The sequence below is a fragment of the Triticum urartu genome, chromosome 6A (assembly GCF_056163025.1).
Source record: "Triticum urartu cultivar PI428250 chromosome 6A, HENAU_Tu73, whole genome shotgun sequence".
Lineage (NCBI taxonomy): Eukaryota > Viridiplantae > Streptophyta > Magnoliopsida > Poales > Poaceae > Triticum > Triticum urartu.
In genome coordinates, this window is record NC_141878.1 from 525,119,860 (window position 1) to 525,137,008 (window position 17,149).

The following is a 17,149-nucleotide window of genomic DNA, read 5'->3' on the forward strand; positions in this document are numbered from 1 at the left end:
AGTAGCTAGGAGTGGATAATGATTTATCTTGGATGTGAACATTGCGTTAAAATGATTGTGATGTAGTATGATGATATGGTATCCTCCTTTGAATGTTCGAGTGGCTTGACTTGGCACATGTTCATGCATGTAGTTGAATCAAAATCAACATAGCCTCTATGATATTTATGTTCATGGTGTGCATATCATACTCATGCTAGTGTCCAATGTTACTTATGCATAATGCATGTTCATGACCGTTGTTGCCCTCTAGCTGGCCGCTTCTCAACCTGTTTGCTAGCCTTCACCTGTACTAAGTGAGAATTCTGTTTGTACATCAAAAACCTTGAACCCAAGTTATTCCAGATGAGTCCACCATACCTACCTATATGCGGTATCACCCTGTCGTCCTAAGTAAATTTGCCATGTGCCATCTCTAAAAACTTCAAATAAATATCCTTTTTGTGTGCCTCAATTGTTCATGGAACGACAGGAGGTAGTCGGTATCTTCCATGCTAAGCGGGTTATTCCCAGGTTGAGTGTTTATTCACTCGACATTGCATGAGAAAGGGGCGGTAATAGGGATTCCCAATCCCAAATTGCAAACAGTAAAGAGCTTACAAATAATCAAACAAAAACTCCTACGGAGTCATAACCCTTACTTTATCGCTTGGGAACCGCACTAACGTGTTTAGCATGGAAGATATAGATAACTAAAGGTCGTGAAGTAAACAAGAAGGGTGCATTTCTTAAAATTTCATTTACCTCTGTTTTAAAACTTGAGCTCTGGCACCGCTGCAAATCACTGCTTCCCTCTGCGAAGGGACTTTCTATTTACTTTTATGTTGTGTCATCACCTTCTTAAATAAGCGCCAGAACCTGAGAGCGCTGCTGTCATGCTGATGCATTGTGTGTAGCTAATGTTGGGTGCATCATGACTGGATATTTTCTACCATGAATTACAATGTTTAGTTGCTGCTTGAACTTTGGAGGTGCTCTACATTTATGTTTTGCGGTCTCAGAAAGGTCCAGCGAGATACCACTATTGTCATATTATATCATGGTTGTTTTGATAATTTGTTGTTGTTTGAGATATCTTATTATTGATCGCTAGCTGATTATGTCATTGATATGAGTTAATATAATTTTTAAGAGTTATTGTCGGCATGGTTAGTTATATTATTGGTTGAAAACCTGGATGATGTTTAAGCTTATTTAGGCAAACAAGAGCAAAAGAGTTAGTAAAAGTTTTTCTTTTCCACTTTCAGTTTATCAACTAAATTGCTTGAGGACAAGCAAAGTTTTAATCTTGGGGGAGTTGATACGTCTCTGTCGTATCTACTTTTCCTAACGCTTTTCCTCTTGTTTTGGACTCTAATTTGAATGATTTGAATGAAACTAACCTGGACTGACGTTGTTTTCAGCAGAACTACCATGGTGTTGTTTTTTGTGCAGAAATAAAAGTTCTCGGAATGGAACGAAACTTTGCGAGTATTTTTATACAATTAAAGAGAATTTCTGGAGCCAAGAACCACCGGAGGGGGGCACCTGGGTGGGCACAACCCACTAGGGTGCCCCCCTCCAGGCGCGCGCAGGTGGGTTGTCCCCACCTGGTGGCCCCGCAGATCCTGAAACCGACGCTATAAAATCCTATTTCTCCAGAAAAAATCAGGAAGAAAGAATTATCGCGCTCCACGAGACGGAGCCGCTGTCACCTCCTGTTCTTCATTGGGAGGCCAGATCTGGAGTCCGTTTGGGGCTCCGGAGAGGGGTATTTTCGATCTTCGTCATCACCAACCCTTCTCCATCGCCAATTCCATGATGCTCCCCACCGGGAGTAAGTAATTCCTTCGTAGGCTCGCTGGTCGGTGAGGAGTTGGATGAGATTCATCATGTAATGTAGTTAGTTTTGTTAGGGCTTGATCCCTAGTATCCACTATGTTCTAAGATTGATGTTGCTATGACTTTGCCATGCTTAATGTTTGTCACTTTGGGCCCGGGTGCCATGATTTCAGATCTGAACCGTTTATGTTATCACCATTATATCTATGTTCTAGATCCGATCTTGCAAGTTATAGTCACCTACTACGTGTTATGATCCGGCAACCTCGGAGTGACAATAGTCAGCACCACTCTCGGTGATGACCATAGTTTGAGGAGTTCATGTATTCACCGTGTGTTAATGCTTTGTTCCGGTTCTTTATTAAAAGGACCCCGCTGCCACGGGAGGGTAGGACAAAATATGTCATGCAAGTTCTCTCCATAAGCACGTGTGACTATTTGCGTAATACATGCCTACATCATATTTATGAACTGGCGCTAGTGCCGCATCGCCCTAGGTTATAACTGTCACATGATGAATATCATCCAACAAATCATTGATCCAATGCCTACGAATTTCTCTTATATTGTTCTTGCTAAGTTACCACTACTATTGTTACTATTGCCGCTGCTACTATTATCAAAACTATCATACTACTTTGCTACTAATCACTTTGTTGTAGATAATTAATCTCCACGTGTGGTTGAATTGACAACTCAACTGCTAATAATTGCAAATATTCTTTGGCTCCCCTTGTGTCGAATCTATAAATCTGGGTTGAATACTCTACAATCAAAAGCTGTTGTGATCCTCTATACTTGTGGGTTATCGCCGGCTGCAGCTCCCGAGCCTCTGGCTGCTCCGCTCCGGCCTTCTCCTCCTCTATATCCGTGTTGAGCTCGGAGAAGAGCGCGTCGGACGCCGCCTGCTCCTGTCGGAGGAACTGTCGGTTGGCCTCCATGTAGGCCTCATCCACGATGGACTTCAGGATGGCCTGCTGCTCTGCCATCTTCGCAGCTTGGGCGATGGTGAACTCCGCCTCCGCCTCCGCCATGTTGAAGCCCTACTCCGGAAGCTTCGCCTCGTCCTCCTTCGGATCCGCCTCCTCCATCAGCTCCGGTAGCGGCTCTCCTTCCTCCTCCTCCAACCCCGGCAAGTCTGAAGGCAGCCCCACAGTGATGCGGGCGGCGCGCCTTTTCTGGATCTCCTCCGCGATCTGCCTTCGGCGCTCGGGCGTGAGCATAGTGTACGTGGTGATCAGCCGCCTGACCATGGCTATGCCGGAGAGCGGGGAGAGCAGGGGAGAGCGGGGGAGAGGAGGCGGACGGGCTCGGGTGATGGCGGAGAGAGGGAGGAGGTGGATGGGCTAGGGTTGGGAGACGCCAGCCGGCTTAAATAGCCAGATTTGACCTCGGGCGGAGGGTCGAAGCGGCGCCATGCGGCGTTCGCACCGCGGCGATGGAGGAGGCGTCTATCGGAGCACCGAATTTTCAGGCGAGTCCCCGTGGGACCCCATTGTTAGTCCTACATGGCGGACGTGCCCGGGCGTGACCGGACGTCCCCATATCTACCTCATATTTGGGTTGGATATGAGGGGTGCCGGTCAGCCCGTATGTTTGAGGCTCGTTTGAGGGGACCGTCTGCATCCAAAAATTATGACCGGTTAGTGACTGAGCGGCCCGCCTGGACATATGAGGCGAGTTTGGGATGCCCGGTTGTAGATGCACCTACGTATCTTTGTTCCTCTTACACATACATGGTACGCAAGCACCAGAAGAACTTTCACACAAGCAGAGACCAGGCATCGTTGTGTTGCGATAGCTAGCTAGGGCAAGCCTAGCAAGATTCTTTAAGCTCTTGGAGAATTTATCTAGCTACGCTATATGCATACAAACACATAAAATCTACCTGGAGAAAAACCCTTATCTTTCAGTATCATTATTTTTTATTACATGTTGTATTCTTTGCATGTCTACCGTGCAACTTTCTTCCTTTGACACATCTTTGAATGGCACTATAATTTCATGGCTTACAAAGATTTTCTCCTATTTTTGCAGTGTGCGCTTAACATAACTGAAATATGCAAGTCACGGTAATGGATTATTACATATACAAAAATAATCATGTAATAGTGAAATTTTCACAAAAAATGTCTTTTCTAACAAGTAATGGATTAGTGAGTGGTGACATTGTTGTTACCCTTACAAAAGAAAAGAAAATGAAAACTAAAAAAAATAAAAAATGAAATAAAAATAAAAAACAAAAATGAAATTTTCTATGGAAGAATGAATTCGTGGCATTAGTATTACCCTTTCAGAACAAAGAAAATCAAAAAATCAAAACAATGAAGTTTTCTTAAAAAAGAAACTCTTTAAGAAGATAAAATGAAAAAAAACTTGCACACAACTTTCCACTAAGGTTTGTAAAATATGCAAAGAATAAACATGTAATAGTGTATTTTTCACATTCTACTATACTTTCCACACATTATTTACTACTAGTAAGTACTTACACACAAAAAATAAATAAATAAATTTACATTTCCTAAGAAGGAATGAATTAGTGGCACTGGTATTACCCTTTAAAAAGAAATAAGTGAAAAGAATAAAAAATAAGCTCAAAATAATTATTTTTTCTAAGAAAGAGTGAATTAGTGGCATTGATATGACCATTTAAGATGAAAGAAAATGGGAAAAATCTAAAAGAAAATGTGACAAAAATTGCACCAAATATACATAAAAATTTCTGGTTTTAAAAATATGCTAGAATAAACATATAAATGTGGAAGTTTTGCAAAAAATAAAAACCTAAGAAGGAATGAATTAGTGGCATTGGTATTACCCTTAGCATAATAAAAATTAAATAAAAACTAAAACATTGTCAAAATAATGAAGTTTTCTAAGAAATCATAAATTGGTGGTGTTGGTATTTCCCTTTAAGAATAAAGAACACTAAAATAAAAAATAAAAAACTTGCACACAACTTTGCATCAAAATTACACTTTTATATAGTATGCAAAGAACAATAATAATTATATAGTAGTGAAATTTTGACACATATTATATTCAGACTCACCCAACATCCCAAGAATACTCGTGAAAATTAAAACCAGCTAATAAACAAAAGAAAAAACAGATGCAAAACACATAAAAAGGAAAAAATAGAAAAAAAACAAAGGAGAAAGAAGATGGCTATGTTGCGTTGAAACGGGCTTCCGAGGCCGTTAAGGAATTGATTGACCCGACAATGGAAAATAATCCTATAAGACCCGAGTCATACGTGTTCAAACTGGAGACCCTCTTCCCCCAACAACGGGGTCAGTTAAAACGAAAAACAGCCCAAAACAACATCCACATCAACACAGAAAAAGAAAAGATTTGCGAATCTTAAAGCTGAAATCAACGGTGCAAAAATCGACTGACCCAAAATTAATTTTCAGGTGACTTGCATGTAGCTAAAGTGACTTTCAGTTATACGACAGATGTTATTTCGAACGAGGCAAGTCATTCTGACCCAACCATGCACGTCCATCCAATCCACGCTCCTTCGTCGACGAAATCAGCCGTGAGCCCGTGAGGGAAACCTCGGCCGTCTCGCGGTTCAATAACCTTCGGATGCTTCAGGGCCCCTGTGCCTGCCGTAGTTGAGGATGAGCTAATCCTAATGCAGCAGTGCAAAGCCGGCGGCGGCAAGCACTGTTCCTTTTGCATTTTATTTTTTTTGAGGAACTACTGTTCCTAAAGCAGGGTGGATGGCCGTCATGGCGGGCATGGGCCAAGGGGGGCCCCGATCCTAGGAACGGTGGCAAGTTGGCGTCCTCTGCTTTTCAGCGTGTCTCCCTCCAGCAGCACCCCTCCTTTCCGTTCCCCTCTTTACGAAACTTACGCGTCCGTCGGATGGAGGACCAACATTATTATTCCCGCACTAGGGTGGTAAGATGGATAGATCCCCGATCTCGCTGCGCCCTGGCCTGGCCATGTGGTGGGTCATCGTACCAGTACCAGATAGATCTCGCAGCTCGATCTGTTGCATGGTGGCACACACAGGCACGTACGCACGCTGTGTGCTGTGGCCCCGTCCAGGCGTGCGTTCGCATCCCTCACCTCCGGCCGGTGGGTGCCGCCCGGTGGTCCCCGCGCGTGATCTTCTGCGGCTTCTAGCAAGCAAACCTCTCGCGTGTTGCGTGGGTTGGAGACGACTTCTTTACGGCAGGCCGCGGACGTGATTGATGGGCGCTAGTCTAATAATCTGGCTCACCTTTGGCGGTTTAATTTGTCAGCAGGCGTCCGCATCACACCGGTGTGGTGAAGTGGTGCAATTGTGATTTTCCCTCACCCGCCCACCCACCAACCGTTTGCCCAGGAAAACAAACCCCGACTTTCTAAACTTGGGGGCGAAGGTGCGAGGTGAGGGCCCGGCTCCACCCTCCGCCACAAGACACGGCTTTGTGCTTATGCTTACGCCCGAGGGAGGTAGACGACGCGCACGGAGCATAATTCCGGCCGTGCATGCATGTATAATTTATATGCCTCGCGTGTGGCTACTGGAGTACTAGGTTTGCTAGGTTTATTACCACTTGGTGAACCACCGAACAACCAACTTGGCCAGCTGCCCTGTTAAATTCATGAGAACGCCCCGGTTTGAGTTTGATTGGCAAAGTACGTCGTGAATCCCTAGGCATTTACGTACTTACTCGCCTCGCTCCTGCAGACATGACGGTTGCAAGTCGCAACAGTGACCGGCGGAACGTGGATTGACCAATTCTATGTAAAGGAAACATGAAATGAAAAATCATGGAACCAATTAGCTCCCACGGGGAAAATGGGGAGGGCGGATGATGTTGACGGGAACAGGGTCGACGTACGTCTGCGAGCTGCCCTGCTCGTAACTGGGGGTAGCTTTCACCTGCCGCTGTCGAGAGGGACGCGTATTAATATTGAGGAAAGGACCGAGGAGAGGGGGTGAAAGGGGCGATGGATGGATGGATGGATGGAGCCCGAGTCTAACAAGACAGGCAGCTGAGGAAAGCGACGGGAGACTGGACGCGCCTACGTGGTGCGACGGGGACGGGAAATGCTATGCCCGGACGCGGAAAGAGAGGCGCGCTGGGCAAGGAAGGAAGGAAGGCATGGCAGGGCAGGGAAGGGAAAGAAAGCGAGGCAGCGGACAGGGACGGGGCAGCGTCGCGTCACGGGCCACCCCACTGACCGCGACCGTCTCTCCCTCCCCGTGCCTGTCGCCTTCCATCCTTTTCCCCCTCCGCTGCTGCTTTTTCCCCCACCTCACCACCTCGCCGTGGTGGCAGTGGTTTCCGTGGTTAAAGGGGCATCCTGTCCTGTCCTCCCGTGGGGGAGTGCAGCCGCGTCGCGTCACGCCTCTCTTGCGTGGGTGTCTGCCCGTGAACCCACACGCGTCAACAGACCCCCTGTTCTGCCTCATCTTCACTTGCTTCCATCGCCGGGTCTTTTCCTGGGGGTGTCATGTCAGGCTGTAGAGATGTCGAGGTATGACAAGTAGTAGTAGCAGAATACAAACGGTTTACTCATGGAGATCAGCATCAGCAAAACAGTCACCATCGTCCATCAGCATCAGCAATGCCTACGACCGACGCAGAGGTCAAAAATTACTGATGCAACAGATGACACCAACCAAGTAGATTGCCCAAATTTACAACAAACTGAGCAAGAAGGTGCATCTGCAAACGCCACAGCTCAACAACCTCCACCTGCAATGGAGAAACAAGTCACGGCAAAATAGAGTATTTGCGCCACACAGAAAAGAAACCAATACACCGAAATGACAGGGTCAGCCACAGCAGATTATTAGTTCCTGATCTACTGATGCAACACTTCCCCACAGGGCAGGATACATGTCACGGCTAAACCATATGTTAAAGCTGCAGATGTGCCCAGCAATGTCAAAGACAGTTGTTTATCATAAGAAACTTAGAAAAAGAAAAGGAAGAGAAGAACCACCGGGGCTAATTACAGCGGCTTGAGGTGTTTGAAGATGCCAAGGAGCATTACCGTTCCATCTCCAAACCCATACCCTCCTGGCAAAAACAGAAGCAAGCCTGGCAGATACAAAACTCTAGCAAAGCAACTGCTCAAGCTGAGGAAAACTGGTTCCAGGAAAGTATGAATATGGTTAACATTTACAGCAATTACAGCCATGTTTCATTCCTCCCACAATCCCATGTCGTCACAGACATGAATCCATGTGTGAGTTGTATATCCCAGCCCAGCAGCAGCAGGGTCACGCAGGTGCAATACAACGCCTCACTTCCACATGCAGTTGCCTCTGCAAACATAAAAGCACACACCCACTGGTTAATTAACCAAACAAGATAACAGGGTTTTTGAAGTTGGATTTTCTAGGTACAAACAAGCTCACCAGACAAAAGAAGTCGATGCGAGGTCTCGCCAAAGTTCTTACTGCCATGACAATTGCTTGTATGATGATCTGTCGGGATCCCAACTGCCCTCGGGTTCCTTCCTCTTTATTCCTACACCAGGCAATTGGTACATTCTCGTTTGCTCCTCCACAAAGGCCTGCTGTGGCGTCATCAAATTTTGTCTAACCGATGAAAGTATTCTTTCATCCTTCCCTTCTAAATCTATACTCGCGGGACCAGAATTAAGATCAAACCCTCCTGGTCTTTTCCATTTCCAATTACCGTCCAGACCATCACTACTGCTACCTTCAGGACGGTTTATTGCATATTGCCTCACATGTTGTGCAGGTAATGCACCCGTTGACCCAACAAGTGACGGGGCAATGGTTGGAAAGTATGAAACTCCGGCAGGTGCAGAATTGGCATATGACGTCGATCCAATTGGAAAACCTGCTGTCTGAAGGTGAACACTGGGGGTGAAAGGAAATCCTGCATATTGATATGCAGGAGGAGGGTGAAACACCATGGTTGGTGGTGTGGAAACAACTGGAGCCCTGCCTGAATCACTTCCAAATTGGCTGCTGTCTGCAGCAGACGCAATCATCCTCTGGGTTCCAGATGCTGTTTCAATTGGATAAGGCTGTTCTCCTCTAGCAGGCAAAAACGATTGCATAGCTACAGGAGCATATGGGTTGGCAGAAGCAAACCATGGTGACATGTTATTGATTTCGGTGCTGTTCATTCGAAGACCAGCAACTTGAGGCAGGAACGGTATGCTGCTAGCACCTTTAGATGATAGACTCCTTTGTGCAGGCTCTGTACTAGCTTCATCAAGGCTTGGTCCATTATTGAGATCAAAGAAGTTCTTTGAGCCATTCATACTAGTACTCGGTAAACCTCCTGGCAAAGATCTTGCTGGCAACAATGTGACTTCAACTCTGTTGGAAGAGTTTGAGATAAACTGGTTATTCTCAGCAACTTCATCAGCCCTATTCAAGTCAAGTTCAATGCCAGCGCTTCGCACGGGACCATCGCGACTTCTACTGTTGCCAGATTCAGATCCAACTGTCTGAGCAGAACTCTGAGAGATATCATCCTCAAGAATCTGGTCATCTGCTACATTTAGATCAATGTCAAACGCGGGGCGAGACCGCTTCCCAGCAGCATCAGTTCCTACAATATCAGGTGCAGTCAGAGATGCCCCCACAACCTTGCGTGGTTCTGCAGGACGAAATGCACTTGTAGCTGCTGAGCCTTTCCACCCAGCCTCAGGCTTCACTCTTAGTAGATTCTCAGGAGGAACAAAAGGTCCTTTAGCTGGAGCTGCTACTGTTATTGGGGCAGGCAAACCACTTAAAACAGGTGATACGAATGGAGAAAGACCAGGTACATGAATCCCAGAAGTACATATAACAGGAGAGGTAACTGGCTCAGAGTGATTCCCTTCATCCCCAAGTTCATTCAAATCAAAATCAAGCTTACCAGTAACATTTGGTTTGGCCTGGGCAGCTATAGAAGAACCCTCACCTGATGAGACAAGATCCTCTTTTGCACCGACATCATCGCTCAGTTTCTTTGGACTCTGACTTGCATCATGCTCAAAATCCTGAGATATGATAGCTTGAGGTTTTACCTGACTACTGGATTCACTGGAACTATCCTTTGATTCTTTAATCCCATTCGGCACATCAGCTGGGAATGCAACTAGCTTGTTAACATCAGCTGAAGTGGAAGAAGGCTGTTCCTTTTCGTCCTCTTTCAGCACTGTGTTAACACCCAAGACTTCAGCCTTTTTGGGACCAAGAGCCAGTGGACACACTGAAGACTTCAAATCCAATTTACTACCATCGCGTGTATCCATGGCTTCCAACTGATCTCGTACAACCCCAAGCGGCTTTTTATCAGTTTGCTTTAACAAGGCATGGAGCTGTTTATCAGGGGCAGACAATTGCAACTCCTCAGGAGGAAGCAATTCTGACGTGCGATTAGAAACAGCTGAATTGCATTGACCACCTAAAGCAGTGCCAACGACATCAGGGCTGCTTATGCGACCATCTTCAACTGGCCCACGGCTGGAACATGCATTACGATCTTGACCTGCAGATGAATGCATATTAGATTTCATAAAAATGTCGATAAAAACAGAAAGGTAAAGTAAAGTATTTATCATCATCACCTTGTGAATCAGCCCCAGGTACAGGAAGACACTTGTTTGCGCAACCCTCCGCTTGGTTTTCAGTCTTCGCTGAAGATTCGACGGCATTACAGTCTGTACCATTTTGAGGTGACAGCCCAGTAGATGTTGTGGTTTTGTTGTCGTGCAATGATAAGTGAGCCCTCTGGTTACGTTCCTCCTTGGCAATCAAACAAGGATCAGCTTTCTCTTGCTTCACCAAAATGACTTTCTGAACATCTGAGGAACCTTGAAGCTGAGAAGGGGCTATGTCACATTCTACTTTCAACTTCTCAATGCTGTCACCTTCACAGCCCACTTCATTTGCAGATGAATTTCTCGGTGAAGCTGACGGAGAAATTAAGTCGGATTTAGATATTTCCCCAGCGACACTGGCAAGAAGGTTCATTGCGGTATCATCTCCAGCTTGCAGAGGAGGACCAGCTTCAGAGTATTTTATTTCAATTAAAGCATTCATAGGGTTGAATGAGTTCCCCTTGGTTTCACTTGAACAGATTCCTTTCTCATTCACTTGCGACGAACTTGCAGGCCGTGATGCACATGCCTCCTTAACAGCTTCTTCAGTATTCCTGTTGCTCTCCAATGTAGGGAATGCTGATTTATCACCTTCATCAGACCCTGCAACCCCTTTTATCTCATTGCTATGCCAAGACTCAGCATTTGCATCAGAAGCTAACTCAGGTCGAGAATTTTCAATCTTCATTTTCACCCGCCGACCATTCTGTTCATGCTTATCTACAGGAGATGAAGATCTACTCCCAGTGACAGACGGGTCCTCAAATGAGCCTCCGCTCACACTTCTAGCAGGACTACGGCTAGGATTTGGAAAGCGGACAATCAACCTATGGCCATTACTGTTATTATCAGAGGGTGTGTCACCTCCTTTTTCAGACGCCATTCCAGATTGTGATGATTTTTCCTGGAACAACGAACGATCGAGTGAGGTAGATCTTCCCGCAGTAGCTTCTTTTTGTATCCCAGAACCAAGACGGACACTGTTTGCCCTTCGATGGACGCGTGAAGAGCTCCCGGATGTTTTATTAGCATTGCCAGAAGCAGCAGTAGAACTTCTCGCATCCTCCTTCCAAGGAGAACCAAATGTTCTTGCATGATCACTGGAGCATGAGTGACTGTTGTTCAGTGATTGACTTGAACTGCTGCTTTTCTCCTCTTTCACTGTTGGCAACTCAGAACCACCAGCCGATTTGCTGGGTGGATCCTTTGAGTTGGTTGCAACATTTGCGGGCTGCATGTGTTGCAACTTTGAAGAGCCAGAAGTGAGCAGATTCGACTTTGTAACAGCATCAGATGCACCAGGTTTAGCCGTCCGAGATACTGGGTTTTTCGGACTGGCCTCACTTGAGGCGCTTCGTCTGTTTCCACCATTAGAAACTTCTGCAGCGCCCCCTTTCCCTGACCAGGAAACAGCTTGACCAGATACTAAAGGTTTTGCTTCATTTGACTTCATTTCAGCATCAACACGCTTTTTCCAGTTTTCAACAAGACACTTCGCCCTCTTCTGTATCTCAGCACTTTTATGGCTACGCAGATGATTGACGGATTTCCCGATACTGCAACTCTGCAAGGCATTCAAATTGATAGGCAATCTTGAGAGAGCACGAAGCAGGGCCATGAGAAATTCTTCAACACGCTTATCAGTTTCTTTAGGACTACCCCCTTCACCAGACTTCCCCTTGTGAGTTTCCTGAAGCCACTCATTCAAAATAGGAAGGCCCCTTAGCTGCACAAATCTCCCGAGGCAATCAGGACTTTCTGTAGCTGAAATAATATGTGCAAGCGCTACTCGACCACCAAGGTCTATCTTCCGTTCAGTTCGATCAACTTGCATGAACTGGACTAGCTTCTCGACTGCTTCAGCGTGAGGAAGCCCACCTTTGTCTGTGAACTTCGCGATAAATTTTGCAAATGCATGCTTCATATTTTCTGCCTTTAAGTTCCCCAGTTCACCTTCTTCGACCTTAAGGGGACGATCACGGTCTCGCGTAGCTGGATCAATTCCTTGCTCAACTCTCTCCCTCTTCTTTCCTTTAGATAAAATACAATTTTGTCCATCATCCAAACCGGACTTCTGCTGGGCAGATGACGGACTATTTAGCCGCTTCGGTGAGCGTCCACCTGACTGTACTGCAGCATGCATTTCTAACCTTGTTCTATGCAGAAGTCGATTTACTTCTTCCTGCCGTTCCTGATTGTAAGACGCACACATAAGCCACAGAATATACAACACAGAAAAAAGAGGAAGGTAACTATAGCACTTACATTAATATAGTCTTTGTCGGTAAGCCACCATAAACACTTGTTGTCAATATCATATACACGCCGACACACAAATGAAGAAATTCCGGCTGGCAGCTCAACACCTTTGCGTAAAAAGGCAACTTTGCAAGGATGTAGTAGAGAGACGGCAGATGTCTCGTCCTGGTGGAATGAATAGAAGATCTCGTTTGGTGCAGCGATGAGCTGTATTGCCTTGTTAAGTTTGACGTCAGCAGATCTATAGAGCCAACTTACACGTAACTTGGGAAAGCCTTCTTCTTTTTTCTCAATCCAGCGTATCAACCCAATGAAAGGAGGAACATCAACAGCCTGAAAAAGTGCACAATCTCCAACTCGAAATTCACGCCCGTCCTGTAAAGCAAATTTGTACTTTTGTTAATTGTCAAGAAACATAAACATCTTCATGTCACGAGGATAACGCTGAAGGAGAAAGTGTAATGCTCGGAGAACACGTCAAAGCAAGAAGCACAGTTAAGCATAACTGAACCAAAAATAGAAAGAAAAAATTAACTCTCCATGCAGCAGCCAAGCAGCTAAAAAGTACTCCCTCTGTCCCATAATGTAAGACGTTTTTCGACTCTAATGTAGTGTCAAAAAACGTCTTACATTATGGGACGGAGGGAGTACTAAATAAGTAGTTGATTATCTAAACGTGTCGGGTTGCAAAGGTAGCAAACATTAGTGTAACAACATATATTTCCTTAAGCTGCCAAAGGCGGAAAAAAACGTTCCAGAAATATTAATGCCAAATATGTTCTTATAAGGAGATACTCTGACTCAACAAATTAATGCACGTCAAGCATGTAATAAAACATTCATAATCAAATTGCAATGGCTTCCAGAAATGGATGATACCTAACCGTAGAGCACAAAAACTGAAATTTCCATGATGAATTTTAGGCAATGTACAATGCTCACAACCAAGTCTGAGGTTTGTTTTCTTCATTTCTCCTATTTTCCTTGTTTAAATGGAAGATAATTCCTTATTGCCACCTTGTATTAGATTAGCAAACAAAAAAAAGCAACCAGCATATAGAAACAGTTGGCAAAATACGTTATCTTAATGAAAGTCGTGAACACGACACGACTTGCACCCGTAAACACCTTCAAATGGTATAGCTTCACTATCCAATACGCCAACGATACACTCCGAACAATTCTTATCATGCAAGTAACAAGGCGACATCTTTGACACGCTTTTACATGTGGAGTGCCAGAATTCTCACAATGAGGTACCAAAATCCAACCATACAAAACAACCCTCATTGCACCATTTAGAAGATAGCCTGGCCATTACCAAACCAAGCGCACAACCAGCCCGGCACAGATGATGTATATGTAAACTCATCAAGGAGCTTCACAGCAACGCGAGACTATGGTAACCTCTCAACCAGGCAACGAATTCTAGTTACTTTCCATAGATTAAGTTTTCGAAGCAGAAATGATGGCCATCGGATGATGACTTGAGCAGCAAACTGAATTTGGTCTAAAATCTGGCTGAGCTTAGCAAATCCCAAAGTGGTATATCCACCAAAGTATGAGGCACCTTTAGGAAGGAGTCTGCTGAGGGCGGACGGGGTGAATCGGCGGCCTCCTGCTTGTGGGGTGCCGCCGGGGGAGTCGTCGGTGCGGGTGGATAAGAGGTCGTCCGGAGCGGTGGAAGAGACGAGCGGGGAGGAGGAGGAGGAGGGGAGGCTGGTCCCTTTGCCGGTGGTGGAGCTGCCTCTACGCGAGTTGCCGGCCACATGTGCCGGACGAAAGGACGCCGGTCGCCGCACCCCTCACCGCAGCCTTGGCGCCGCCCATGCATAGCCGCGCATCTTCCCAGCCGCCGATCCCTCCTGGCCGAGTCCTCCCGGCGCCGCGCTGCACCATCACCAGATCACCGCTGCCGCAGGCGCCGGCGGTAACCCTAGCTCGGATCCGCGGGGCCTCCCTCCATGCGCCTCCGGATCACCCGAATTCGGCCGATTCCGACGCAGCGCCTGCCCGGGGCCCGCGGATCGGGGCTCGAATTCGATCGGAATCGGCTCCGGCCGCGGGGAGATTTGATCGGGAATTCGGGGATTCGGGGGCGTCCGGTCCGGGAGCGGGCGGGCCGGTCTCGATCTGCGGCGGGGCGGTGGCGACGGTGGCGAAGGGGGGAGAGAGAGAGAGAGAAGGAAATGGCGATTTGGGGGCGGATTTGGAGGAGAGAGATGGTTATATGGAGCACGGCACGGAGAGACGGAGATGAGGAAGGAAGAGAAAGAGGAGAGCGGATGCTGGGGGAGAGAGAGAGGAAAGAGGCAGGGGCATTTCGGGCATTTCCCCCCGCCCGCCCGCGCACGAAGATCCCCTGCGCAGCGCGGGGCGCCGCGCGAGGCCTGCGCTGCTGCTACGTGCGGTCGCGCTCCGCCCGGCGGGTGTCGCTGCGCGGTGGGGCACTGTTGACTCGCGGTGGGCGGGGGCGGGGTGGCCGTAGCGGTTCCCGCGGGCGCTGACGTGTCTGTGGTGGGTGGACTCGGGCAAGTGGTCCGGCCCGCGCGCGCCTGGCTCGAGGTCGCTGGTGTGCCACTGACGTCCGGATCCGGACGGGGCGGGCCCGGGCGGTGATGGGGTGGGTGGGTGGGGGTTCGGGTGCCGCGGGGCTGCGACGCGCCGTGCAAGGCGGGGCGGGGGAGGACGGCACGGCAACGGCCACAGGCGCGCCACGAGCGCCTGTCGCTGGCGTGTGGGGTGCCCGCTGGCTGGTGGCGATCCTCGTCGGTCCCACCCGTGGTTTTTTTTTTCCTTTGACATGGACGCCCGTGGGTTTCTGACTGAAAGTGGAGGGAGGGCCGGGGTGAAACCGACTCGGGCACGTGGACGTCCGTGTTGTTTCTCCAGGAGTGGAAATGGGCCGGGCCCTCCGCGGTTGCCGGATTGGTGTCGGCGCCTCTGCCGGGCTCGTGCCGCCGTGTTTGCTCGCGTTCGTGTACCAGGGGGATGGGTAAGTTCCGTGCTGTCTTCTAGTGAGCCTTCTCCCTCGTATCCGGCGAGCTCCACCGCCAATGAAGCGGATGCAGCGTCGATGCGCTTTTTTCTCGAAGGAAATAGGGTATTTTATTCCAAGATCACAGAGTCATAATCCTTAGCAACGAGTTCGGAAATAAAAAGGTCCAATTTAAAACAATGCATCAGATATTTCTTCATCGGAGAAAGGAGTATTCAACCTATCATTTATAGCCGCCGTCACCTTTGGAACAATAAGTTCTAACACACTGTCAGCTGACAAAGTAGGATCCTTTGTAAAAAAAATCCGGAAAATACGATTGCGTCATCCTCTTCAACTCAGATGGCACGTTGCATCAGGATCCATCGACCTTTTGCAACCGTCTGATGATATTTTTACGGGCGCGCCATACGGCTTGCTTATGAAAATATTGTGTGTTGCGATCGCCCTCTTTTAGCCACATAACCCTACTTCTCTGCAACCACATCATCTCCTCCCTGTACAAAAGCTCATCAAGCCTCTCCATCTTTTGAAGAATGAGGAGGCGATCACTACTTTTTTGCTGAAGGGAATCTAGTTCCTGCCGTAATGCAAAAATTTCTTTTTCGACATGGTCAAATTGTTATTTACTCCACTTCCGAAGATCTGACATAACCGATTTCAAAGAATCGACAATGTTTCCTAGGTCTCCAGACGAGCGAGACCGTTCCCAAGCACTAGTTATAATCGCCGGAATACATGGGTCTCGCTCCCACATTATCTCATACCATGAATAGCTCTTACGTCACCGCTCCTCGGACTCATCAACATGTAACGTAAGTGGGCAATGATCCAGACATGGCGACACAAGATGTTGCAACCAAGCAAAGGGGAAGAGCTCCTTCCAAGACTCGTCACCGCATGCATGGTCCAGCCGTACCCGAACATTGCTTTGGCCATGGTGGCCATTATCATAAGTAAAGGGTGCACCAGAGAATCCTAAGTCAACCAATTCACAATCAATAAGAACATCCCGAGACGCCTCCATCTTACTTTCCCCTCTCAAGGACCTTGGAAAATGTTCATGTTGCCATATAGCTTCATTAAAGTCACCACTTACCACCCAAGGCAGATCTGAACCGCCCTTGAGTCTTGATAGGTGCTTCCACATGATATAACGGTTCTCTACACGTGGTTCTCCATACACAAAAGTACATCTCCATGATTTTGTCCAAGCCTTGATCAAACACATTAATATCAATGTAGCGTTTACATGCATCCATTACTGTCACTTGGAGCGTATCATCCCAAAACAAAGCCAGGCCCCCTCCACGGCCATCACAGTCAACACCACAAAAACCTTTAAGACCTATTCTCCACTTCAATCTCTCAACACTAGCAGAAGTTTGTCTAGTTTCTGATAAAAAAACAAACTTTGGGGAACTGGCTTTTACAAGAGCCACAACTTCGCGAAATGTCGGTAGTTCCATACTAGTTGATTCATTGATC

General features: G+C 47.2%; 1 protein-coding gene across 1 annotated transcript; it reads right to left on the reverse strand.

Annotated features, from left to right (window-relative positions):
- Positions 1-7,673: 7,673 nt before the first annotated feature.
- LOC125514624 (uncharacterized) lies at positions 7,674-14,965 on the reverse strand. Its single transcript, XM_048679961.2, has 5 exons — positions 14,234-14,965; positions 12,670-13,038; positions 10,372-12,595; positions 8,195-10,292; positions 7,674-8,101 (listed from the first exon to the last, which is right to left on the reverse strand). Exons 1-4 carry the CDS (start codon positions 14,495-14,497, stop codon positions 8,233-8,235), a joined length of 4,917 nt encoding a protein of 1,638 aa, XP_048535918.1. The 5' UTR covers positions 14,498-14,965; the 3' UTR covers positions 7,674-8,101; positions 8,195-8,232.
- Between the last annotated feature and the right edge of the window lie 2,184 nt (positions 14,966-17,149).

What these genes read in the sequence shown, in the direction of transcription:
- LOC125514624 (XM_048679961.2), bottom strand. Translation starts at nt 14,497, where the DNA reads ATGCATGGGCGGCGCCAAGGCTGCGGTGAGGGGTGCGGCGACCGGCGT. An exon ending in CAGCAGACTCCTTCCTAAAG is followed by an intron (nt 13,039 to 14,233) that starts GTGCCTCATACT and finishes TTTGCTTTACAG; the next exon opens with GACGGGCGTGAATTTCGAGT. An exon ending in ACCTGGGGCTGATTCACAAG is followed by an intron (nt 10,293 to 10,371) that starts GTGATGATGATA and finishes ATTCATCTGCAG; the next exon opens with GTCAAGATCGTAATGCATGT.